This window comes from Nycticebus coucang, chromosome 21 (assembly GCF_027406575.1).
Source record: "Nycticebus coucang isolate mNycCou1 chromosome 21, mNycCou1.pri, whole genome shotgun sequence".
In the NCBI taxonomy this organism is placed as follows: Eukaryota; Metazoa; Chordata; class Mammalia; order Primates; family Lorisidae; genus Nycticebus; species Nycticebus coucang.
In genome coordinates, this window is record NC_069800.1 from 50,920,485 (window position 1) to 50,946,884 (window position 26,400).

At 48.4% G+C, this 26,400-nt stretch overlaps 2 protein-coding genes and 1 long non-coding RNA gene across 4 annotated transcripts in view; 2 read left to right on the forward strand and 1 right to left on the reverse strand.

Moving 5' to 3' along the window:
* Positions 1-1,770: 1,770 nt before the first annotated feature.
* R3HDML (R3H domain containing like) lies at positions 1,771-12,180 on the forward strand. The gene is given in 8 exon segments (XM_053573758.1): positions 1,771-1,922; positions 2,312-2,422; positions 2,673-2,893; positions 2,896-2,963; positions 6,280-6,398; positions 6,606-6,616; positions 9,648-9,813; positions 11,848-12,180. Coding segments are annotated over 8 exon segments (981 nt in total). The 3' UTR covers positions 11,981-12,180.
* A 2,679-nt stretch (positions 12,181-14,859) lies between these two features.
* The window catches only part of HNF4A (hepatocyte nuclear factor 4 alpha), a 68,567-nt gene continuing 57,026 nt past the window's right edge, over positions 14,860-26,400 (forward strand). The window contains exon 1 of one of the 2 annotated variants that reach the window (XM_053573799.1): positions 14,860-15,016. In XM_053573799.1, coding sequence (XP_053429774.1) covers positions 14,968-15,016 — 49 coding nt within the window. In that variant the 5' untranslated portion in view covers positions 14,860-14,967. The remainder of the gene's footprint in view (positions 15,017-26,400) is intronic. The other variant, XM_053573800.1, reaches the window with a different exon arrangement.
* LOC128573568 (uncharacterized) overlaps positions 15,044-26,400 on the reverse strand; it is a 34,199-nt gene continuing 22,842 nt past the window's right edge. Inside the window, exon 5 of the long non-coding RNA XR_008376481.1 lies at positions 15,044-18,173. This is a non-coding gene — a long non-coding RNA (uncharacterized LOC128573568). The remainder of the gene's footprint in view (positions 18,174-26,400) is intronic.

Consider the following 26,400-nt stretch of genomic DNA (forward strand, 5'->3'; position numbering starts at 1 on the left):
GTGTCTCCAGTGGAGTGTTCAAAGCCCAGAGAAGGCTAGAGATTTGCCTCAGGACACCCAGCATACCAGAGGCAGAGATGGGACTACCCTGAGCTGGTCTTTCTTGTCCTCCCGGTGTGGTGGGAAAGCCCTGCAGGGGTCAGGAACTACTGCTGCCCCCCCTCCCAGCTCTGTCCTTCCCGCCTTCTGCTAGTGGCCCGCAGCCAGCCTCCTAGGCTCCGGAAGTGGCTCCCGCAGGAAGGTGCATGCTCTGGAAGCCTGCACTGTCTAGGCTGTTGGGGTCAGGGCTGGGCGGCTGCCTGGAGCAGGAATTCCACAAGCATCATCATCTGCCCGGGCTGGGCCAGCCACCGGAGTCCAGGTGCAGCCCAGGGATTCTCAGAGGTGGCTGGAAGAGGCGTCTGAGGATTGCAAATGCTGCAACTTGTATTTTTGTATATGACACCTTTCTTGTTGTAAGTCTACCCTCTCCCATGACAAAAATGATTCTTATTATTTGTGGGGAATACAAGTAATAAAGAGGAGAAAATTGAACTCTTTCTTTGTTTTCTTTCTTTCTTTTTTTTTGAGACAGAGTCTCAGTCTGTCACCCTGGATCCCTGGATAGAGTACTGTGATATCATCACAGCTCACAGCAACCTCAAACTCTTGGGCCCAAGTGATCCTCTTGCCTCAGCCTCCCAAGTAGCTGGGACTACAGGTGCCCGCCACAACGCCCAGCTATTTTTAGAGATGGGGTCTTGCTCTTGCTCAGGCTGGTCTCAAACTACTAAACTCAGGCAATTCACCTGCCTCGGCCTCCCCGAGTGCTAGAATGACAGACCTGGATGAGAAAATTGAACTCTTCCTTAACCCAGAAGTTCAGCAACTCAGACACCAACGTGGCTTTACCAGCACATACACACACATGTCCAGCCATCTGCATACTCACACATGCACCTGGACACACACACGTGTGACACACAGACACTCATACACACAAGCATGTGAGCACATGCACAAACACATACACAAGTGCACACAAACACACATACTTAGAGACCACACAGTATGCCCCAGCCAGAGTTCTAAGTGCTCCATAAACGTTAACCTACTTCATCCTCATGGCAGTGCTATGAGGGAGGCGCCACTTTTTCTCCCACTTTGCAAATGAAGCACAAAATGATTTAGTAACTTGCCTAGCACCCAGTTCATGAAGGAGTGGAATAACAGGGTTTTTACCCAAATCCATGGGCCTGATTAATTATGCTGCCTGGTGCTGTTTTAGTGGCATCGTGATGAATAGCCCCCTACACTTTTTCCTCCTATGCAGCTGTATTTGGTTTGCCAGAAAGATGGCTTCATTTTGCACACTCACAGTCAGATTTGGATTTGAATCCAGCTCTGTTGCAGACTGGCTGGCTTTTCTTTCTTTTTTTCTTTTTTCTGGCTAGCTTTTCTTTGGGCTTGTTCCCTCACCTCTCTTGGGGTTCAATTTCTTCATCTGTAAAATGGGCAGCTATCCTACCCGCTTCTGAAGACTGGCTGAGCTTGTGGGTAAAGCACTCAGCCCTGGGCCTAGCACTTAGTAGGTGCTCATCAGACAGAGCTGTAATAATTGCCTATCCTGAGGCTGGATGAGAAGTGCCTTAATATGTCGGGGTGTGGAAGGTACAGGGAAGCCTCTGGGTCTGGGGTCTCCTGAGGGGGATGAGAATTTTTTCCTGGAATCCCTGGCCTGTTGCCACATTCCTACACGGACCAGTCCTGGACACTCCAGGAGCAGCAGAGATGAGAGGGGCAGGAGCAAAGCCCACAAAGCTGCAGGTGGAGCCTCCAGGTCCAAGCCTGGCCTGCCTGGAAGGGGAAGGGTCTGCGGAGACGTCAGAGGCCATCAGCTCCCAGGGGACCGTTAAAGTTGCTGTGCTGCCAGGTGGGCTAGGGTATCTGCAGACATTCCCAGCCTGCTTGGCTGCCCCTGCTGGCTGCCCGTCCTGGGTATGTGGCCCTGGGGAGCCTGCTGCCTGGTCTCTTGTGCCTCTCCGCCTCACTTGTCTTTCTCTGACTTTCTCTCTCCTTCTTCTCTGTTCTTTTTTCCCCGTTGTCTCTGCCTCTCTCTCCCTCTATTTATTTATGTCTCCCACATTCTCTGCTGCCCCCCCACCAATAAATGTGTACGTGCCTCTCTTTCCTTTTCTTCTTCTCTCTCTCTTTCCATTCCTCTTCATTCCTTTTCTCTGTATCTCGTTTTTTCCCATCGCCTTCTGGTCTGCATTTTTCCTCTGCCTCTTCGGTGCTCTGCCACCCTGTTCTCTCTGTGTCTCACTCTCAGGGATGACAAGGCCCTGCAGTGTGACTTGGGGGCATCACCTGAGCCCATGCAAGTAGGATTGGTGAAGAGGATTTGTGGGCTGGAGAGGATGGCCGTCTGTCTCCTGGGCTGGTGGGACAGAGCCCCGGCGTTGAAGTGGTGGCACCATCTCACCCCAGGCCTGGTCTGGGTTAGCCACCGTCTGGGCATTTCTTCCTGTTGGTCGACATGCTCAGTCCACTGGAGAGGGAAGGGAGGGTGCAGGGCATCTGGGCCAGAGCTGCACAGGAGGTCTTTGCAGGTGCCCAGGGAGTAGCATCCTCTGGGTTGGCGGTGCTAGAGAACACTCAGGGTTTGTTGCTCTCGTGCCTGCCCCTTCCAGGCAGTCGGCTCTGATTGCACGAAGCAGACATGTGACCCCTCCAGCCAGCACCGTGGGCCTGGCAGGCCTGCTCTTCTGGGCAGTCCAAATAGTGAATGCCTCGAAGCTGCCCTCTGCTTCCCTCACCCTGACTCGGCCTGAAAGCACAGCTATGCAGCCCCTGAGTGGCCTGGGGGTGCCCCAGTACCACCGGAAATACTACATCTCTGCCCAGGACATGAGTGTTTATTGGATTATCACAACCACATCCAGGCCAGCATGTACCCACCCGCTGCCAACATGGAGTACATGGTGAATTCCAACACCCCAGGGCTCCTTCTAGCAAACGCCAGCTGACTCACCTTGGCCGGTCACTGGCACTGAAGAGCTGGACCATTTGCCAGCCTGGACCCCACTCATCAGAATCTGGGTGTCTGGGACCCGTGAAAAGGGCAGGAATTAGTCTGTCCCTGTTACATATGAAGAGACTAAGAGATTGCACAGATCTCCCAGTGAGTACTTAGGGAGCACTTTCCGTAACCATGAGTGTACGCCTCGTCCTTAAAGGTGAAGGTCATTTTCCAAATGAAGAAGCTGAGACTCAGAAAATTAATCTGTCTAAAGTCAACCAGGATTCCAATCCCTGTCTGCCTGCTGCTAAGGTCTTGATCTTAAGCAGCATAAACCCTGCCCAAGAATTTCAGCTTCCTGCGGAGAGGAGGGGAGCAGTGGCTAGCTCTTTCTGTGCTACCATGTCTTTGCCCTAGGGGTGTGCCTGACACACTCAGAGCATCCTCAGGGAGACTGTGGAAGTAGAGTTTGGAGCAGTGGGGACAGGCACCGGGAACTCAGGCTGAAGAAAGGCAGCAGCTGAGCAGTGGAAGTGGGATGTCTTCTCTCAAAGAGGCAGGGCTGGTGGCATCACTTGTCCCCCCCTCCCAAAAACAGACTGCAGTGGAGGAGGGAAGCATCCACCTTACTGTGACGCCTTCCAGGACCACGGTCCCAAACAGACCTGGAGAGGTAGGCTTCTAGCCCACCCACAGACTTCTTTAGGGAGCTAAAGAAGTCTCCCTAAAGTCACTCCTCAGTCTCCCTAAAGTCACCCTCAGTCTCCTACATTTGTGCCGTGTCTGTTGAGTTACAGGTCTGTGGAGCCAGCCTGGGCTCAGCCTTGTGGATACCGCCAAAGACAGACAGATAAGACCTTTCCCTTGAGGAGCTGATACTAGAATGAGATATACATGATACATTGTCAGAGGTAACGAGACATTGGAAAGGGACAGAAGGAGCAGGGATGGCAGGCAGAGGTGGGGTCATTTATTTGTTCACTGACTCATTCATTCATTAGCACAGGACTGGGGCTTTTTTTTTTTTTGTGTGTGTGTGGTTTTTGGCCGGGGCTGGGTTTGAACCTGCCACCTCCGGCATATGGGACTGGCGCCCTACTCCTTGAGCCACAGGCGCAGCCCAGGACTGGCACCTAGAACACCCTTCATTTTTCTTTTTTTTGTAGAGACAGAGTCTCACTGTACCGCCCTCGGTAGAGTGCCGTGGCATCACACGGCTCAGAGCAACCTCTAACTCTTGGGCCTACGCAATTCTCTTGCCTCAGCCTCCCGAGCAGCTGGGACTACAGGCGCCTGCCACAACGCCCAGCTATTTTTTTTGTTGCAGTTTGGCCAGGGCTGGGTTTGAACCCGCCACCCTCGGCATATGGGGCCGGCGCCCTACTCACTGAGCCACTGGCGCCGCCCCCACCCTTCATTTTTCAAGCAAATGGCACGTTTACTGAGCACCCCTTGGGTGTACAGGGCACCTGCCCTAGCAGGTGTTTAATGCAGCATGGAAGCATATGGAGCCAGATGTCTCACCAGGGAGTCTGGGGAGGGCCTGATGTTCAGGTCCTTCCCTCAGTTTACCCCTTGGGAGCATGAGGGAACACTGTTCTGCTCGTCCTTAAGAGATGATGAGTCAGACAACCCTGGTGGGGGGGGTCTGACCCCTCTTTTGGATCCCTCATTTTTTCTTCATTGACTTCTGCCCACGGAACAGGTGTTTGGCTAAACATCTGTCACTCAGAAGCCATTTCTCCCACAATCCCTAGAAAGTTTGGGTCCCATTTCACATTCTCACACCCACCGGGATCATAATAATTGATGACTCGTTTGGTGTCTCCTTTCCTTGTTAGACTGTGAGTTCTCAATGCTTCGTAATATCGTTCAGCAGCCAGGTGATGTGCCTTGTGCCTGTAATCCCAGCATTCTGGGAGGCTCAGGCAGGTGGATTGCTTGAGCTCACGAGTTTGAGACCAGCCTGATCAAGAGTGAGACCCCCGTCTCTAAAACTAGCTGGGCATTGTGGTGGGTGCCTGTAGTCCCAGCTACTCAGGAGGCTGCAGCAAGAGAATCGTTGGAGGCCAGAAGTTTGAGGGTGCTGTGAGCAATAACTCCACGGCATCCATATGGGTGCCAAAGTGAGATTCTGTCTCAAACAAAGAAAAATATTGGTCAGCATTTGCTGAATGAACAAATAATATCTCAGAGGATTCCAGAAAGTCAGATCTGGAAGGGAAATAGCATTTTATTAAGTGACACTTTTTTAGTTTATAAAACTTGGGTAATTCTGGCTCAGCGCCCGTAGCTCAGTGAGTAGGGCACCAGCAACATACACCGTGGCTGGCGGGTTTGAGCTTGGCCCAGGCCTGCTAAACAAGCAAGGTGCAGAATAGAATGCAGCTATTTGTCAAATTACACACACACACACACACACACGTGTGTGTGCGTGTCTATAAATGTTTATACAGGTATAGAATGTCTCTGGAAGATAATATAAGAAATAGTGGTGATTGCCTCTGGGGAAACAGGAAGGGTGGCTAGAGGGATAAGTGTAAGAGATTACAGACTTTTCATCTTTCCTGCTTGGATATCTTATATATGAAATTTGTGCATGTTGTCACTATTAAAAAAAGCTTTTGCTACCCAGGGAGGCTTAGGCAGGAGGATCACTTGAGCCCTAGGAGTTGGAGGCTGCAATGAGTTATGATTGCACCCCTGCACTCCAGGCTTCATAACAGAATGAGATCCTGTCTCTAAAAGAAAAAAAGAAAGCATTTGAATTAAAAGTTTTCATGTTGGGCGGCACCTGTGGCTCAAGGAGTAGGGCGCCGGTCCCATATGCTGGAGGTGGCGGGTTCAAACCCAGCCCCGGCCAAAAACCACAAAAAAAAAAAAAAGTTTTCATGTTAAAATAAACACATTTAGAAAATGCTATAAATACAAATTTAAAATTAGCTATTTTCCCATCACCCTGGGTTCAGTCACTTCCAGGGACTGCTGAGAATTCCTGGATAAATGCTCAAGGCCCTGCTCAGAGCCACAGAGCCCCTGAGATTGAAGTCTAGTCAGCAAAAAAGGGCACCAGACTCACAGGAAGGGACCTGGGTATAGATCTTGGCTCTGATGTGGACTTGAGGATGACCTTGAAGTCATAGGCCTTCTCTGAGCATCAGATTTCTAATTCATCAAGTGTGTTTGTTGTAGGGTTCCAAGGAGATATGGGAGAAATGGCTCCAAGACTCTGATGGTGGTTAATCTTCTGGAGCATTTCACGGCCATTCTTCCTCCAGGTCCGGGATAAGCAGCTAGCCAGGTCTGCCAAGGCCTGGCCCACCCAGAGCATCTGGGCCCATGGGCCCTCACAGCTGATGAGATATGTGGGCCAGAACCTCTCCAACCATTCTGGCCAGTGAGTAACCCCTCTGCCCTTCTTTCACTCAGTCATTCAACAAACGTTCATTGAGTGCCTACTCTGTATCAGGTGTTTCACTTGGCAGTAGGATGCAGGGGTGGACAAGGCAGGCAAGCTCCCTACCTGCAGGGAGTCCACCTTCTATCACTTAGGACAGACAGGCCGTAACTGGCTGAACAATCACCTGCACAGACCATTTTGGAGAGTGAGGAGTGGTTTGAAGGCTCAAGAGGCAGGATGAGGGGTCAGAGCCATGTGGAGCAGAGTTGGGGGGCAGAGGATGGTGGATCAGGCCCCAGGATGATCCGCTAAAGCCTGAGAATGGCAAACCACTCTTCTGACCTCACTTCCTTACTACTATTCCAACTGTTGAGCCAGAATCTGGGACCTTCTGATCTGGGTGGCCTTGGGAAATTCTTTTCACTTTCTGAACCTTGGTATCTCTGTCTGTAAAACAAAGCTGCTGGCCTAGCTTAGTTCATTCCAGACTTGTAGATTCCACAGACCAGTATAATTTCAAAAGGATATTTAAGAGACTGCCACACAATTTTCATATTTTTATTTTGCCAAATAAGGATATTGGAAAAATAACTGTCCTTCCCTGCTCACCATTCTGCTGTAACCCCAGAAAAGTGGGAAAGTTGAGATTACGGCCAGTCCTTTCAAACGAGCTCCGTGGAAACTCAAGGTCCTGTCTGCATTTTTTCATGTCATCAACTACTCAGGGCCAGCGACAGGATGTGGGAATGGTGAATGGTCCCTCAGAGCCCCACAGAGCAGACATTAGGGGGTTCAGTCTTTCCTCAAAATCATCTCCCTGTCGCCTGTCCTTAAACTCTTCCTGCCAGCCTTCAGCCTACCCTGTGGCCATCTCTTGAGAGGCTCACAGTGGAAAGGAAATGGTGCTGGGGATAAGATGTGCCACTGTAAATTATGAGTGTGAATTCGCCAAGATTTTCCCCCTTATTGGTTCTTTTGTGTACTTGTGTCTCTGTGGAGGGGTGGGAAACCCGTGACTTTAAGGCCACATGTGCTTCTAGGTCCTTAAGTGAGGACTTTTGGCTGAATCCAATTTTTTTTTTTTTTTTGTAGAGACAGAGTCTCACTGTACCGCCCTCGGGTAGAGTGCCGTGGCGTCACACGGCTCACAGCAACCTCTAACTCTTGGGCTTACGCAATTCTCTTGCCTCAGCCTCCCGAGCAGCTGGGACCACAGGCGCCCGCCACAATGCCCAGCTATTTTTTGGTTGCAGTTTGGCCGGGGCTGGGTTTGAACCCGCCACCCTCGGCATATGGGGCCAGCGCCCTACTCACTGAGCCACAGGCGCCGCCCTGAATTCAAATTTTTTTTTTTGGCCGGGGCTGGGTTTGAACCCACCACCTCCGGCATATGAGACCAGCGCCCTACCCCTTTGAGCCACAGGTGCCGCCCTGAATCCAAATTTTAAGAAACAAAATTTTTGATTAAAAGGGGTGCAGTGGAGAAAGACAAAGCGTTTCTTGCCTCCTTTGGTGCTTACAAAAGAATAATCTTGGACTGGGTGCAGTGGCTCACACCTGTAATCCTAGCACTCTGGGTAAGCCAAGGCAGGAGGATCGCTTGAGCTCAGGAGTTCGAGACCAGCCTGAGCAAGTGTAGACTCCATCTCTAAAAATAGCCAGGTGGGCTCGGTGCCATAGCTCAGTGGTTAGGGCGCTGGCCACATACATGGAGTTAGCTGATTTGAACCCGGCCCAGGTCTGCTAAACAACGACAACAACAAAATAGCTGGGCATTGTGGCAGGTGCCTCTAGTCCCAGCTACTTGGGAGGCTGAGGCAAGAGAATCGCTTAAGCCCAAGAGTTTGAGGTTGCTGTGAGCCGTGACATCATGGTACTCTACCAAGGGTGACATAGTAAGACTCTGTCTCAAAAAATAAACAATTAAATAAATAAATAATAATGGGGCAGTGTGGCATACACCTGTAGATCCAGCTACTGGGGAGGCTGAGTCAAGAGAATCACTTAAGCCCAAGAGTTTAACATTGGTTTGAGCTATGATGCCATAGCACTCTACCAAGAATGACAAAGTAGGACTCTGTCTCCAAAGGAAAAAAAAAAAAAGAGTTCAAGGGCAGCCTGAGCAAGAGAAAGACCCCATCTCTACTAAAGATAGTAAAACTAGCCAGGCATTGTAGTGGGCACCAGTAGTCCCAGCTACTCTCAAGGCTGAGACAAGAGAATCGCTTGAGACTCAGGTTGCTGTGAACCATGATGACACCACAGAACTCTACCCAGGGCAACAGGAGTGAGAGTCTATCTCAAAAAATAAATAAATAAGTAAAAATGTTTTAAAAAAGAACAACCCTGAAATCAGAAAGCTGCAGGTTCCCCACCCCATGGTCCAATGACATTTTTCTTCCCTAAAAATACAAGCTACCCTGTCTGAGAGGCCTGCCTCACACACGGCCCCTCACAGGACAAGAGCAAGTGTGTTTTCCTGAGCACTTACTGTGTGCCAGACTCAGGTAAGCACTTTACATGGGTGGTCTGGCTTCTGTTGGGAAAACCCCTGTGAGTCAGGTGCTACTATCCTCATTACCATTTTTTTTTTTTTGAGACAGACCCTCAAGCTGTCCCCCTGCGTAGAGTGCGTGGCATCACAGCTCACGGCAACCTCCAACTCCTGGGCTCAAGTGACTCTCCTGTCTCTGTCTCCCAAGTAGCTGGGACTACAGGTGCCCGCCACAACGCCTGGCTATTTTTTTTGGTTGCAGCCGTCATTGTTGTTTGGCAGGCCTGGGCTGGATTCGAACCCACCAGCTCAGGTGTATGTGGCTGGCGCCTTAGCTGCTTGAGCCACAGGCACCGAGCCCCTCATTCCCATTTTTTAAAGGTGAGAAAACCAAGGGGAGGGAAGGTGACTTACCCAGGGTCCCCATCAAGCCACTTTTCCACTCTCCCACCCAGCTTCTTTTTTTTGTAGAGACAGAGTCTCACTTTACGGCCCTCGGTAGAGTGCCGTGGCATCACACAGCTCACAGCAACCTCCAACTCCTGGGCTCAAGCGATTCTCTTGCCTCAGCCGCCCAAGTAGCTGGGACTACAGGCACCCGCCACAACGCCCAGCTATTATTTGGTTGCAGTTCGGCCGGGGCTGGGTTTGAACCCACCACCCTCGGTATATGGGGCCAGCGCCTTACCGACTGAGCCACAGGCGCCGCCCCCAGCTTCTTTTACATTCTCCCGCACCCGGGGACCACTCAGTGGTAGACCTGGTGAGGTCTTGGTCTGAGGAGAAGCAGCATTACCTGTTTTCTGCCCTGAAGGACTGTAACCTGCACTGCCCCTGGCACAACAGCGGCTCTGTTTGCTCCCACTACACCCAGTTACTCCTCTGCCAGGACTGGGATGGGGGAGCAAATCCTGGTCCGTTAGAAGAAAAAGAATGTGGCTCAGCGCCTATAGCTAAGGGTGCCACCTACATACATCAGAGCTGGCAGGTTCAAACCCAGCCCGGCCCTGCCAAACAATGATGACAACTACAACAACAAAAATAGCCAGGCATGGTGGCAGGTGCCTGTAGTCCCAGCTACTTGGGAGACTGAGGCAAGAGAATTGCTTAAGCCCAAGAATTAGAGGTTGCTGTGAGCTGTGACATCACAGCACTCTACTAAGAGCAACATAGTAAGACTCTGTCTCAAAAAGAATGTGGTATAACAAATCAGAATTAAAACAGACGCCCTTTTATTAAGATATACCCCTCCAGATCTGTGGGTTCTGTATCTGTGGATTCAAACAGCAGCAGATGGAAAATATTTGGAAAAAGTGTCTGACTGAACATGTACAGGCCTTTTTCCTTGTCATTACACCCTAAACAACACTGTATAACAAGATACAGTATAACCACTGTATAACAATATAGTATTTACACTGTATTAGGTGTTATACGTCATCTAGAGACGATTAAAGTATACGGGAGGATGTGCATACGTTATATCCAAGTACTACACCATTTTATACCAGGGACGTGAACATTCTTAGATTTTGGTACCTGGAGGGGGTCCTAGAACCAATCCTCTGTATCTGTGGATTCAAACAACCCACCAATGGGTTTTGGTATATCATGTTACTGATTTTTTCAAATTGTGGTAAAATATCTTTATAACACAAATTATTATTATTACTATTATTATTTTTTAGAGACAGTCTCATTTTGTTGCCCTCGGTAGAATGCTGTGGCATCACAGCTCACAGCAACTTCCAGCTCTTGGGCTTAGGCGATTCTTTTGCCTCAGCCTCCTGAGTAGCTGGGACTACAGGTGCCCACCACAACACCTGGCTATTTTTTTGTTGCAATTTGGCTGGGGCCAGGTTCGAACCCGCCACCCTTGGTATATGGTTCCAGCGCCTATTCACTAAGCCATAGGCACCACCCTATAACACAAATTATGCCATCTTAACCATTTTAAGTGTACTTGGTATTGATTATAATCACAATGTCATGCATCCAGCCCCATTATTTCCAAATCTTTACATCAGCACAAAGAGAAACTCTATTACTCAATAACTCTCTCTCCCATCTCTCCTTAAAAGGTGGTGGTCTTTTTTTTTTTTTTTTTTTTTGGTCTATCACTTCTTTCAGTTAGTCATCTTCCCTTGACTTCTAACTATTTTCCCATGTATATATTGCAATCTTTATAGGCTTAAAATTACTGATCTTTTCTTTTGGAACAATTTCTTCAGACAAGCATTTCTCTCTTTTTTTTTTTGCAGTTTTTGGCCAGGGCTGGGTTTGAACCCACCACCGCCAGCACCCTACCCCTTTGAGCCACAGGCGCCACCAGGTGGTGGTCTTTTGAGAGGATTAATATAGGAGCAGGTAGGATGGATTTGGGACAAAGCTGTTGAAGAAGTGCCCACAGTGGCCATGATGAGACTCGGTGGGTACGTCCCCCAGGGCTGAATTGAACTTATCATCTCATTATTCTAGCTCTCATTTGTACAGCACTCATGAAGTCACCAAGTGTCTTCTCATAGCTCATTTCACTTAATTTTCACAGACATCATTCAGTTTATTTTAGTCAGAGGAGAAAAATCAAGTCTCAAGAAATGAGGCATCTTCTCCTGTCACTAGGTAGCAGGTGACAGAACCCAGAACCAGACTCAGAACTGCCTACTCTGGGGGGAATGCGTGGAGTAAGAAAATCAGCCCTTACAGGGGAGTCACTTGTTCGCCAGGCACATTCACACATACCTCCATTTGATCTTTGCATTTCTGAAAGGTTAAGGGTCAAGGGGGTCTTCTTGTGAAGACACAGCTTCTAGATGTGTCTTGCCCCAGGGTACTCGGATAGTCAATGGCAGTCCTGAGATTTGGACATCCGTGTGAAGGTTGCTCACCTAAGGTGGGAAGGTTGCTCCTCTGTCCCCCAACCCTGCTTCCCTGAGACCTTTTCTCTTCCAGGGGTAACTGGATCAGCAAGGCCTCAAACAAGATGGGGAGGCCGTATTCTGCCGGTCTACCCAGCTACCAAGGCATCTGCAATAGCAGCATGTGCTTCTTGGGGCTGAAATCCAACAGGCTCCTGTGGGTCTGAATTTTCCCAGTCTTTGGCTGGGCCCACCTTCAAAGATCCCTCTGCAGACACTGGGGGTAGAAATGATTTCTTTTTCTTTTTTTTGTAGAGACAGAGTCTCACTTTATGGCCCTCGGTAGAGTGCCGTGGCCTCACACAGCTCACAGCAACCTCCAACTCCTGGGCTTAAGCGATTCTCTTGCCTCAGCCTCCCAAGTAGCTGGGACTACAGGCGCCCGCCACAAGGCCCGGCTATTTTTTGGTTGCAGTTTGGCCGGGGCCGGGTTTGAACCCGCCACCCTCGGTATATGGGGCCGGCGACTTACTGACTGAGCCACAGGTGCCACCCGAAACGATTTCTTAAAAAAGGATATGAGTTGGGATCACCCCACTGAATGTTCTCTCCTAGATCCCCTTTCCTAGGCGTTTAGCATGTGTCAGAAGAAAACAACCTCCTTGCCTTCCTTCTTTCCTAAGTGACATCTGTCTGTTCTCCGGCCTCTGGGAAAGAGACCTGCATCTTTTATTAACTCAGTTCCCAGAGAGCCAGGGCTGGAAGGCACAGGACTGGCATCTCGGTTTTGTGACTCAGAAGACTTTCTCCATACAATGAAAGGCATTTATTGTATCATATTTAGTCTGAAACTCACCTTCATTTACCCAATGATAAGTAACAAGCTTCTGGGAAGCCTTGGAGGATTTGTAGTTCCCTCCCTGAGTGGTGCCCATGTCACATCCATGCTTCTAAAAAACAGTGAAATTAACTGTAGACATCCCACCTCCACTCTCAAGACACATCACTGGGGCCACCACAGGGTCCAGGCCTCCTTTTTAGAGATGGGCATGCTGATGCCCAGAGAAGGGGTGTGGTTTACTCAGAGCTACCCAGCTTGTTTTCCATGACGAGATGGCAGTTCAGGCTCTGACAGCCCCTTCCTGCTTTCTGACAGAGCCCAGAAGCAAAAACCAAAGCTGGCCTGAAGGAGCTCTCTCTTTCTGGGCCACTTTTTCTCTTTCTGTATCTTCTGGGTCTCTGCCTTGGTCTCTCTCTTTTGTCTATTTCTCTGCTTTGTCTATTTTTCTGTCTTAATCTCTGTGTCTGATTCTCTTTCTCTCCCATACAATTTTATTCTCGTTCCAATAAACTATTTCCCTCTCCCCACCCCATCCCACCCAGAGACCAGAGCACACAAAAGTCCTTTTGTCTCCGAGATAGTAAAATCTCCTTCTTCAGACCTTGCCCTCCAGCTGGGCCCACTCCCTGCCTGGTTGGGGACAGTCCCAAAGACTGGGAGGGAGAGCAGGCCCTTGTCACAGAATCCCTGCATTGTTCTGCACTGAGTTTTCTTTCCTCTTGGTCATTTGCACCCAAGCCAGAACTATGCACATTACACTTTTCTCCTCTGCCCCCAGTAAAGTCCAATGCAGTGGTTCTTTCTGGTCCTTCCCTCTATCAGCTCCAGGGAGGGTCAAAAGATGAAAGAAGAGAATTGGGTTTGGGGGAGATGTGGTTAGGGAAAAAACCAGCTCAACCAGAAGACCAGGGGAGGGGACTAACAGCCCATCCTGCCCCCTATTGGTAGACCAATTCGGGCGTGTAAGTACATGTATTATTACTCCATTTTACAGATGAGAAAAATGAGGCTTCAGGTGAATATAAATTTCCAAATGTTGGAAATGAATGAAATAAGAAAACCCAGGACACTGGTGTGAGATTATTATCCTCAGATTTTATCTTCCCTATTTTACTCTTTCATCACGGGCTCTTCTCAAAGGCAGCATCAGAAATGGTGAGCCTGAGCGATCACCTGGGATTCCCACCCTATCGTGGCACCTTTTGTTTAATTGTTTCTACCTTGGTCCAATCTCTGAGTTTCTCCTCTGAGCTGAGAGGCAAGAGAGTAAAAGGGTTAAGACCCTGATCTTTTGCACTAGAGAGCAGATTCAAAAGCAGCTTCTTGGTGCCTCTGTGAAATGGGGATGGGAACCGTGCCAATTCAATGCAATTGGGGGTGTAGGCTGCTGGCAAACTGAGCAGTTCATACAGGTCAGTGCTTGTCATTCTCCCTGTCCTGGTGCTCAGGGCACAGGAGGGCCAGTTCAGACAGCACAGGCTTTGGGAGCAGATGACACTGAAATCTAATTCTTTCTCTGCTCCTTACTAGCCATGTGACCTTATGCTACTTAATCCAGGGATTCACACACCACTTATATGTCCATAACATTTTAAGAAATTGGCATAGGGTTGGCAAATTTTTCCCCCACCTGAAATAAGAATATTAATAGCTTTTTTTTTAATCTAACATTTACTTTCAGCACGGTTTTATGAAAGATAGCACATTTTAATGCACCCATGACCATCAATGGTTGGGGCAGGGATGGGGCCTCCTTGAGGTGACTGAGTCATTACCTGTGAGAATCCAAGCAACCAACTTCTCTCTGCGCCTCAATTTCTTCATCTCGGGGCTTAATTTAGACGTGGCAATGCCTGTATGCAGCTCCCAGTATCCAGTAGGCACTCAATAAACACAGTTCTCCACCCTCCTTTTCTCTTCCACCCCTCCCTCGCTTCTCTACTCCTTCCTACATCGCGCCACACCCATACTTTGGAGCCATAAAACCCAACCCAGGTTGGACTCTTACCTCTCTAGCCCCTCCTGCTTGGTCTCTTCCCTCAGTTTTGGGGGCTGGTGTCCCTTACCTTTAACTACAGGTGCCCCTAACCCCACGGTGCAGGACTGGGGCCCGAGTGGACCGCGGGTCTGGCCAGGTCGCCATTACCATGGTGACAGCAACAGTCCCCAGCCACAGGTTCCCTAAGTGACTGGTTACTCTTTAACGTATCCACCCACCTTGGGTGATTAGAAGAATCAATAAGATAACCGGCTGGTGGCAGCTGGCTGCGCTCACTGCCTTCCTGGTGGACTGGTTCCTGGTGGCCGTACTGCTGTGGTGTGTGGGCCCCGGCTCCTCCATGCCCCGGGGTCCCCAGCTGGTTGGGCTTGGCCATGGTCAGCGTGAATGCATCCCTCGGGGCTCCGGTGGAGAGTCCTTATGGTAAGTGGGCTGCGGACAGGGGAGGACTGTACACAGCACGACGAGGATCAGGTTTGAGAGGCCACAGGACGGCTCCCTGTGTGTTTCTGATGGTCCCAAAGCCCTTCCAGGGTCTCCTCTCCACTCCCAGGCCTGTGGCTGGCTGGCTGAGCTCAGGCTGGGCCTGTTCAGTGTGGGAAGTGTTGAGAGGAGCTCTGCCCCAGGGCAGGGGCTTGGCTCACTTTGCCGGCCTGCCCTGAGGCTTTTCTATGCAGCTCAGGGGTCTTTCCAGAATTCCACAGAGTGTGGGGTTGCAGAAGCATCTCCCAGCTTTGCTGAGGGGCAAACTGAGGTCCACAAAGAGTCTTGCTGGGCCTGGGTCATGTAGCTGGTTCCTGGTCTACCCCAGGAGGGGACCCAAGCAGGTAAATGCCTTCAGACCATTGGCCGGGTCCCTCCACACCTGTAGAAAGGGCCGCACAGCACAGGGCGTTGGAAAATGAGACTGAATGTGTGTAACTCAGACGCAAGGCCAGGAAAGTGTGTTACTGACAGAGAAGGGCTGTGCTACTTGGGGTGACCCCAGCTTGTCCCTCAGCAGAGGGAGGAGGTAAATAAAGTAGCCGCATCTTTACTCTGGAATGCCATACTCTTGTTGACTGGAAGACTGTAGATGGAAGTCTCTTTCTTCTCAACTGTCTGCCGAGAAGGAAGAACCTCCAAGTTACGCGAGGTGAAAACAATAAGCTGACGGAACGTGTTTAGTTTCCGACAAAGCGGAAATCGATGTATATATGTACATATGTGTTTTATATTTGCATAGCAAATTTGTGGAAGACACAAAGAAGCTGGTGACACTTTTGTTAGAAGCTGGTGACACTTTTGTTTGTGAGGAAGGAGATTCAAGAGGATGTTTGTTTTGCCTTTTCTGGATTCTTACAAAAATGAGGTGCATTTTAAAAATGTATTAAAATCGCACGCATGTAAGGAGCTTGGCCTCTGGAATCCAATAGCTCTCAGTTCTAGTTCTGTGACTTGAGTCAAATTTGTCAACATTTCTTTGTCTCTGTGGCTTTCCTTCTGAAGTAGAGACATCACTTGGATGTGTCTTAGGGTCACTGTGGACAGCTAAAGGGGACCAAAAGTGTAAAGTCCTCGACACCAGCGACTCATAAATATTACCTCATGTCATGGATAGCTGAAGACAGATGGCCAGTGCATGACAGAACCGGGGACTGGCCTCCTGACTCTGGTCTGGGAGATCTTTTTTGCTTTGCCCCACCATTAAGCAGGATTAGATATCCTGGAAGTAGCAGAGGCTGAACAACCAAACTTCTGGAGGACCCTTCGCACACACCAGCTGTGTGACCTTGGGCAAGACACTTCCCCTCTCTGAACCTATTTCCTCTTCTGTAAAATGGAGATAACAACAGAACCTATCTCTCCGAGAAGGGGGGGATTAGAGGAGATAGCAGAGCTAAAGGGCGAGGCATCCTTTAATCTATAAGACCTGGTATAAAGACACCAAGCACAACTTGGCTGAGCCTGTAGCCAGAGGAAGACCCTGCCCCTCTCAAAGGGACTGGACAGGCAGCTCCCGCAGAAGGACAGTCCAGGTCCTGGAGCAGGAGGCCCCACAGAGTCCCTCTCAGGGGATAACACGATGGTGATTTGACCTGACAGCCTCTCACTGTCTCCAGGTCGCTGCACCTGGTAGGGCGCCCTTGTTCCTCCATCTCGGCCCCTAGCAAGCCTTCAGCAATTGTTGAAATGGCTGGTTGGACGGATGGTGGATGCTCTTTACCCATTAGTTCATTCAATTCTCATAACCACTGTGTCTGAGATAAATCATATTGTCAACTACAAGGGGAGAAGAGAAAACTAAGGCTCAGGATTATTTTTTCTTTCTTTTTTTTTTTTTTTTTTTTTTTGAGACGGAGTCTCACTCTGTTGCTCTCAGTAGAGTACTGTGGCGTCATAGCTCACAGCAACCTCACACTCTTGGGTGCAAGTGATCCTCTTGCCTCAGCCTCCCAAGTAGCTGGGATTACAGGCACCCACTACAACGCCCAGCTAGTTTTAGAGACAGAGTCTCATTCTTGTTCAGGATGATTAAGATTTTTTTTTTTTTAAATCATCTGACTCTAGACCTGCTGCAGTGTAGCTGATGAGGACTCTCTGGTCCAGGCTGGAGATGTGGCTGAGCAGAGAAGAAGGGCTGCAGTGACCAGATTTGCAGCACACGGCAACAAAAAAGGACATTTGTGCTGGGACAGTGGGACATTAGCTGTAGTAGTATGTGTGATAGGGCCTAAAATGCCTTGTTTTCTAGACAAAATAAGACTGGGTTAGCATCTTAGAACTGCTACCTCCCCCTTTTATTCCTTTTTTAAGCTATGTGGCCCTATAAGTCACTATCACCCTCCAGAACTCATATATTTCACCTATAATGTGAGCTAGTGAAGTCTGTTGGGAGGCTCCGGAAGAAACTCACTTTCTGATAAAACAAATCCTCTCATGGGGTTCTTGAATGGGATGGCAATAACTGTCTCCTGAGATGACAATGGCAGAAGTGAGTTGCTGGGTAAGGGACGCGGCACGGCGCAGAGCATGAGTTAGAGGGAGTGGAGGGCACCATGGTGGTGAGGACCCCTAGGAGGAATCCCCGCAGGGTGTGGACCGGTGGCGACGCAGTAAGCACACAGGAAAACCCCTCTGTTGTTTTACTGTCTTGGACCTGAGCAGGACTGTGTCTAAAGAGCTGCTCTTGGTGTGGACTTGGCCTTCCTCAGATTCTGGTGCTTCCAGGGCACCCTGGATTCGACTTCGTCCTTCTCGCCATTGTTCTGATCAGATAGTTGTTGGTATGAATTGGGGTGTCTGTGTCTCCCTGCACCAGGCTGTAAACTCGGAAGGTCTGGGACATCGGTAGTTTGCTCTCCTCACTTGTCTCACAATGCCTCATGCTGTGTGACTGGCATGGAAGAAATGCCCTGTAAGCATTCGAGGAGGGGCTTGGAAAGAGCTCTAGACAATGGTCATCAGTATCGCCCACATCCATCTCTTCCCTTCCCTCCTCTCTTCATGGCGTTGGCTTGTGGTCCTTGTGTTTGTTCCTTTACGACCCATGGTGTCTGTCCTAGCACCAGGCATCACATCTGTACTTAAGCATCTGAAACTGGAGACAGGAGGAGAAGGGGTTTTCCTCAATGCACCTGTTTCTTGTATCCCTGAAACCTCCCAGCAGATTTCCCAAGTTCAAGGGAAAAAAATGAGAAAGTCAAGTCTGGCCTAGATTGGTGATTTTTCTCTTGGGGTCTGGCACACTATGACTCCACACAAAACTGAGGCTTTGGCATAGTCGAAGGGCTGTTAACCTCAGCACCATGGACATGTTGGCGTGGATAATTCTCTATTGTGGGGGTTGTCCTGGCATTGTGGGATATTAAACAGCATCTGTAGCCTCTACTCACTAGATGCCAGTAGCATCTCCCATCAGTCGTGCCAGCCAATAACGTCTCCAGAAAGACAAGTGTACCCCAGCACACACGAAACACCAGCGTGTTATTGATGAGCCAGAGCAGCTGCAGGGAAGTGTCCACCACACTTGTGTATTTTATGACTCTTGTGTTGCAGTAATTTTTTTTTTTTTTTTGAGTGCCAGGATCTAGCTCAGAGACAGATTTGGGGCTGCCCTGAGCGACTGTGCGGATAAGATACTACAGTGTGCTTATCTGTGTCCTAACCTGACTCCTGGCCTTATTACTTTCCTACCCTTGTTTTCATTTCAGTAAGTTTCCCTGGGTTATTTATTTTGGCTCTTTGGTAGTTTGCAATTCTGTAAGTACCTCAAATCTCCTAGAAGGCAAGGTCTACATTTGCCTGATTCTTTTTGTTATACATACAGGCTGCTCCATGTAGATTTTGATGAAGGTTAATTGAATGGATGAATGAACGGGAAGATGGATGGATGTCTGGATGGGTGGATTGGTAGGTGGATTGATGGGTGAATGGATGGATGGATTAATGGATGTCTGGGTGGGTGGATTGGTAGGTGGATTGATGGGTGGATGGATGGATGGATGAATGGATGTCTTGGTGGGTGGATTGGTAGGTAGATTGATGGGTGGATGGATGGATGGATGAATGGATGTCTGGGTGGGTGGATTGGTAGGTAGATTGATGGGTAGATGGATGGATGGATGGTTGGAATAGATGGAAAGATAGATGGATGGGACAAATGGATGAATGAGTACTTATTTGTTTTACCTGAAAGTGAATTTTTCCAGAATAAGTGAATAGATGGGCGGATGACTTAATGAATAGATAGATAGGAAGGGTGGAGAGAAATGAAGATGCAGGTGATACATGGGTGAATAAGTAGTTGGATGGGTGGATGGTTAGGGGAAGGACGTATGGATGAGTGATATGATTGGTGGTTAGGTAGATTAAATGATGAATGGATGGATGGATGAATTACATAGAGTGAGCTGAGATGGCCTAGAATTGCTAACAGCACCTTCAAGAGCTCCGGACAGGACAAGCAAGGAAACAAGTGATGACTTAGCCACTGGCCAATAATTCTCCATCAGGATGGTGCTGTGTCTGTTTCTGCATGCTAGATGAGCCTCGTTTTCCCCAGGTATGGAGGCTTAGTCCCTATGAGCAATAGCATCAACCTCAGGCTAGAGCAGAGGCCGCCATCACAGTGGTTTGGTTCAGCAGCTTTCCCCCTTAAAACTCTGTGAAGGTGGTGCTTTGCTTCAGCTCCCTGTTCCTCAATTTCTTAATCCATCAAATGATGGATGGTTGTTGTAAAGATTCCATGAGCTAATGAAAGAGAAAAGGTGATGCAAACTATAATAGGCTTTGTCCCTGTGAAAGGCCGATGGGGGCCTAAGTTGGGTTGGACAGGGGACGGTGTCTGGAAGGCTAGGGCTGTTCCCACCCTTCATTCCTGAAGTATAGTCTCTGCCCACTCCTTTCCCACCTCCCCTCTCCTGTCATCATCCCCTCTCACCTCAATTCAGTCTTCAGCCCCTGTGGTTCATAAACTCAGTTGCACATGGGAAACTTTTCTTTTTTTTTTTTTTGAAACAGAGTCTTACTATGTCGTCCTTGGTAGAGTGCCGTGGTGTCACAACTCACTCACAGCAACCTCAAACTCTTGGGCTTAAGTGATACTCTTGCGGGCGGCGCCTGTGGCTCAGTTGGTAAGGCCCCGGCCCCATATACCGAGGGTGGCTGGTTCAAACCCGGCCCCGGCCAAACTGCAACCAAAAAAAAAAATAGCTGGGTGTTGTGGCGGGCGCCTGTAGTCCCAGCTACTCGGGAGCCTGAGGCAAGAGAATCTCTTAAGCCCAGGAGTTGGAGGTTGCTGTGAGCTGTGTGACGCCATGGCACTCTACCAAGGGCCATAAAGTGAGACTCTGTCTCTACAAAAAAAAAAAGTGATACTCTTGCCTCAGCCTCCCAATTAGCTGGGACTACAGGAGCCGGCCACAATGCCCGGCTATTTTTTGGTTATACCCTGTTTCCCTGAAAATAAGACATCCTCCGAAAATAAGACCTACTTACAGGAAAGATAAGACGTCCCCTGAAAATAAGACCTAGCGCATCTTTGGGAGCACACCTTAAAATAAGACACTGTCTTATTTCGGGGAAACAGGGTAGTTGTCATTGTTGTTTGGCAGGTCCAGGCTGGGTTCAAATCTAACACCTTCTGGTGTATGTGGTCAGCTCTGAGCCCGTGCGAAACTAACTAATTTTCTTTCTTTCTTTCTTTCTTTCTTGTGTACAGGTTTTATTATTATTATTATTTATTAAATTATAACTTTCTACAGCCAGGCGCGGTGGCTCACGCCTGTAATCCCAGTACCGTGGGAGGCTGAGGAGGGAGGATTGCTTGAGCTCAGGAGTTCGAGGCTTGTCTGAGTGAGAGTGAGACCCCCACTCATGGGAAAAAAATGGAAAAACCCAGCTGGACGCTGCAGCGAGTGCCTGTAATCCCAGCAGCTTCGGAGGCTGAGGCAGCAGGATGCCCACAGCCCGAGTCTGAGGTTGCAGTGAACTACGATGCCATTGCCCTCTGCTCAGGGCCTAGGGTAGAACTCTGTCTCCACAAAAAAAAAAAAAGGCAACTGTGCGCATATACTCATCCCAAATTATAACTTTCTACATTGATGCATTTATGGGCTCCATGCAAAACTTTTTTTTTTTTTGAGACAGAGCCTCAAGCTGTCACCCTGGGTGGAGTGCTGTGGCATCACAGCTCACATGAACCTCCAGCTCCTGGGCTCAAGCGATTCTCTTCCCTCAGCCTCCCAAGTAGCTGGGACTACAGACACCCGCCACAGTGCCAGGCTGTTTTCTTTGGTTGCAGCATCATTGTTTGGCAGGCCCAGGCTGGATTCGAACCCACCAGCTCAGGTGTATGTAGCTGGCACCTTAGCCGCTTGAGCCACAGGCACCAAGCCTGTGCAAAACTTTCTTAGTCACTATTTTCTTTTTTTTGGTTATTGGCTGGGGCTGGGTTTGAACCCGCCATCTCTGGCATATGGGACCGGGGCCCTACTCCTTGAGCCACAGGCGCCACCCCTGTGCAAAACTTTCTTAAACCAACATATTTCAAGGGCTCCATTCCAGACTCAGTGAATCAGAATTTCCTGGCATGAGTAATAAGAATCTGTAACTTTTGATTGAATTCCTTATGTATTTTGGGTAGCCAGGTCATCTGGAATATGCGAAGCGCCTTACTTTGTCCCATTTAGGAAAGGGAGGAAATGAACACCCAGAGTGTATTCTGTCTCCCTCTTCTCCCAGAAGCCTCCTGCATCCATTCATTCCTTGTTTGCTTAGGTGTCTACGGGGGGCTCACGGTGTGCAAGATGTTTTGCTAGGCGCTGGAGGAACATGTGAGGTTAAAACTTGGCTTCAGATCCCAGATGCACCCAATTTGGTGGGAAGACACCAAGCCAGTAGCAAGCAAGGACAGAGGGCCATGGTGTGGCTCAACAGGGCACTGAGGGACTCAGAGGGACTTGGGAGGAGGGGGACAGGCCAAGGGGCTGTTCACCTGGAGGTGTGGATATCTAAGCTGAAACCTGAACATTTAGCAGGAGTCAGTGGAAGAAGCGAGAGAAGAGTGTTGCAGTTGAGGGAACAGCATATGCAAAGGCCTAGAGCCTGGCTACACACCACACTGATTTCACTTGTACTTGACTACATTTCATTCCGTCCTTCATTGTAGGTATCTTGGGACCCATCTGGTTGTTTCATGAATGATTTATCTTGTTCCTAAAGGCATCCTGAGATGCGTTTTAAGTACAGGAACTGTGCCTTCCATTTTTTCTGACTTAACTGCCTCTAGCATAAGGATGGGCCTATAAGGAGGAAAGAAATTTGTTTCCATTTTAGACTCTTCTATGTGATGGGCTGGATGCTGGCTATGTTATATGTCTCCTCTCTGTTAATTCTTGAAATAACCCTGTGGCTCAGTGAATAGGGCGCCAGCCCCATGTACCAAGGGTGGTGAGTTCAAACCTAGCCCTGGCTAGACTGCAACAAAAAAGTAGCTGGGCGTTGTGGCGGGCGCCTGTATTCCCAGCTACTCGGGAGGCTGAGGCAAGAGAATCGCTTAAGCCCAAAAGCTGGAGGTTGCTGTGAGCTGTGACGCCACAGCACTCTACCAAGGGTGACAAAGTGAGACTCAGTCTCTAAAACAAAAAGAAAGAACCTGGTGGCTCCTGAGGCTCAAAGGGGTAGGGCGCTGGATCCATATGCCAGACGTGGTGGGTTCAAACCCAGCCCTGGTCAAAAAACTGCAAAAAAAAAAGAAAGAACCCTCAAAGTTATTTTATAAAGAAAGAAATTGAGATTCAGAGTTGTTAGATGAGTTTCCCTGCACTACACAGCAAATAGGTGATTAAAATCTAGCCTGGCACCAATGTTCCTTCTTTCATCTGCACCTGTCATCCCTCATAATAGCATCCAAGGAGCTGAGACTCTGGAGTCAGGCTGCCTGGGTTCGATGATCAGCTAGTCTCTGTGTGACCTCAAGTAAATTTACTCCGTCTTTTGTGCCTTAACTCTCCACTTGTCAAATGGGGTTGAAAATCACAGCATCTACTGCACACCTTTTGGCTGGTGTGAGACCAACTGAAATGAATGAGGTCCCAGGATGCAACTGTCTGGCTGGAGAGTCAGGACGAGGCTTTGTTACAAGCCTTCTATTGCCTGTGATGCCTGGGGTCTCTGGTTCATGGCTGTGAGCCTGTGTGGCTTCTTTACAAAGGAGGAGCAAATAGGAGGCATAGAAATGGAGATGTCAGACCTGCCCCGGGAGATGGCTGTGGCCCTGGGTGGCTGTTTGTGACCTCATTCAGGTCATTCTGCTGCCTCTGCATCTAGTCTTCTGAGAAATGGAGGCATGACAATCGCTTGGCCCAGCGGATGTCACACAAGGACAGAGTCAGGACAGATGCTCCGGGTTCACTTGTGTTCAAATGGACCAGACTCTCCTCACCCTACAACCTCTGGTTCAATCAGAGACACTCCATTTTGACTTTTGAATGAATCATTTAATGAAAGGACTCCACAGTTCAAAAATGTTTGGAAAACCAGAGACTAGACCCGTGTCTTTTAATTGCCATTTTGACCCAGTAAGGGTCATGCGATTGATTAGCTTGTGTTTGTTCTGGCAGTACTAGGTGATATAACAGGCAAACCCAAAATTTAAGTTAGAAGTTTATTTATCTTTGTCTCATAGTCATCCAGGAGGCCCAGCAGTGCCCTGGCCCAGAATAACAGAAACATCGCTTCTGGTCACACTCCATTGATGACAACTAGTTACATGGCCCTAGCTAAGTGCAAAGGAGTCTGGGACATGTGGTCCTTAGCTGGGCAGAACTAGCTTTAGGCCGGGCTCAGTGGCTCACACCTGTAATCCTAGCACTCTGGGAGGCTGAGGCAAGTAGATTGCTTGAATGAACACCCACTCAAGCCTGAGCAAGAGCTAGACCCTGTCTCTAAAAATAGCTGGGCATTGTGGTAGGTGCTTGTAGTCCCACCTCCTCAGGAGGCTGAGGCAAGAGGACCATTTGAGCCCAAGAGTTTGAGGTTGCTGTGAGCAATAATGCCATGGCACTCAACCCCAGGGCAACTAAGTGACACTCTGTCTCAAAAAATGGAAGGAAGGAAGGGGAAAAAAAGAAAGGAAATAAAGGAAGAGAAAGAAAGAAAGAGAGAGAGAGAAAGAGAAGGAAGGAAGGAAGGATGGAAGGAAGGAAAGAAAGAAAGAAAGAGAGAGAAAGGAAAGAGTAAAATAGAATATAAAATATCATAGTGAGGGCGGCTCCCATAGCTCAGTGGGTAGGGCACTGGCCACATACACTGAGGCTGGTGGGTTCAAACCCAGCCCGGGCCAGCTAAAACAACAATGGCAAGCAATAAGAAAAGAAACAGTCGGGTGTAAAACAAAATAAAAGAAAAATGAATAAATAAATAAATAAATAAATAAATAAAAGAAATAGTCAGGTGTTATAGGGGGGTGCCTGTAGTCCCAGCTACTTGGGAGGCTGAGGCAAGAGAATTGCTTGAGCCCAAGAGTTTGAGGTTGCTGTGAGCTGTGATGCCACAGCACTCTACTAAGGGTGACATAGTAAGACTCTGTCTCAGAAAAAAAAAAAAAATTATAGTGCATCTCATGTAATGCAAGGAAGATTTGTGTGTGTGTGGAGATTGTTTCATTTATGTATGTCTAAGGATAGGTGCTTGTGGTTATGATAACAGCAAAAAATTACGGAGCACTTACTAGGGTTTTATACATATTAACTACTAATTCTCAAAATGACCTTGTGAGGTAAATGCTATCATGGTCATCCCCATTTCATAGAGGAAATGGCCCAACTCAGGCAGTTGGTCTCCAGGATCTGTGTTTTGACTACCACCCTTTACCACCACTGTACATAAAGTATGTGGAAAAAAATGTGTTTCTTACTTAGGGTCATGGTCAAAAGGTTTAAAAGCCACTAGACAGAATGTTCCCAGAGGTTTTTTTACAAACTTAAAAATACCATACTTTTCATAAGATGTACCCTCAGAGTACAGGGGCTGATTTTAGGTTGTACGTGGACACTTTTAAATCGTGCGCATTTATTTTATTGCATGTTAAACAAAGTTATATATAGAATATTAAAGCATGCAATAATATAAAGTATCTTTAAAAATTAACAAAAGTCTTTAAAAGAAAGAAAAATATCAAGTAAATAGTTATTGGTAGATAAAGTACAGATAATAGGCAGAGATGGTAATAGTCATGAAAATGAATAGAGTGGTGTCTCACACATGTAATACTAGCACTCTGGGAGGCCCCGGGTAGATTGCTTGAGCTCAGAAGTTCAAGATCAGCCTGAGCAAGAGTGAGATCCAATCTTTAGAAATAGGTAGGTATTGTGATGGGCACCTGTGGTCCCAGCTACTTGGGAGGCTGAGGCATGAGAATCACTTGAACCTGGCTCGGCACCTGTGGCTCAAACGGCTAAGCGCCAGCCACATACACCTGAGCTGGTGGGTTCGAATCCAGCCCAGGCCCACCCACCAACAATGAAGGCTACAACCAAAAAATAGCTGGGCACTGTGGCAGGTGCCTGTAGTCCCAGCTACTTGGGAGGCAGAGGCAGGAGAATCGCTTGAGCTCAGGAGTTGGAGGTTGCTGTGAGCTGTGATGACACAGTACTCTACCGAGGGTGACAGCTTGAGGCTCTGTCTCAAAAAAAAAAAAAATAACAAAGAGAATCACTTGAACCCAAGAGTGTGAGGTTGCTGTGAGCTATGATAACACAGTGCTCTACTGAGGGTGACAAAGTGAGACTCTGTCTCAGGAAAAAAGAAAAGAATGGAAACAGCCCAAGTGCCCATCAACCCATGAATGGACTAACAAATTGTGGTATATGTATGCCATGAAATATTATGCAGCCATAAAAAAGATGGAGACTTGGGATGTGGTGCCTGTAGCTCAGTGGATAAGGCGCCAGCCACATGCACTGAGGCTGGTCTGTTCAAACCCTGTCCAGGCCAGCTAAAACAACAATGACAGCTGCAACAACAACAAAAAAATAGCCAGGCATTGTGTGGGGCACTTGTGGTCCCAGCTACTTGGGAGGCTGAAGCAAGAGAATCACTTAAGCCTAAGAGTTGGAGGTTGCTGTGAGCTGTGATGCCACAGCACTCTACCTAGGGTGACAGCTTGAGACTCTGTCTCAAAAAAAAAAAAAAAAGATGGAGACTTTACATCTTTTATTTTTACATGGATGGAGCTGGAACATATTCTTCTTAGTAAAGTATCTCAAGAATGGAAGAAAAAGTATTCAATGTACTCAGTACTATTATGAAGCCAATATATAATC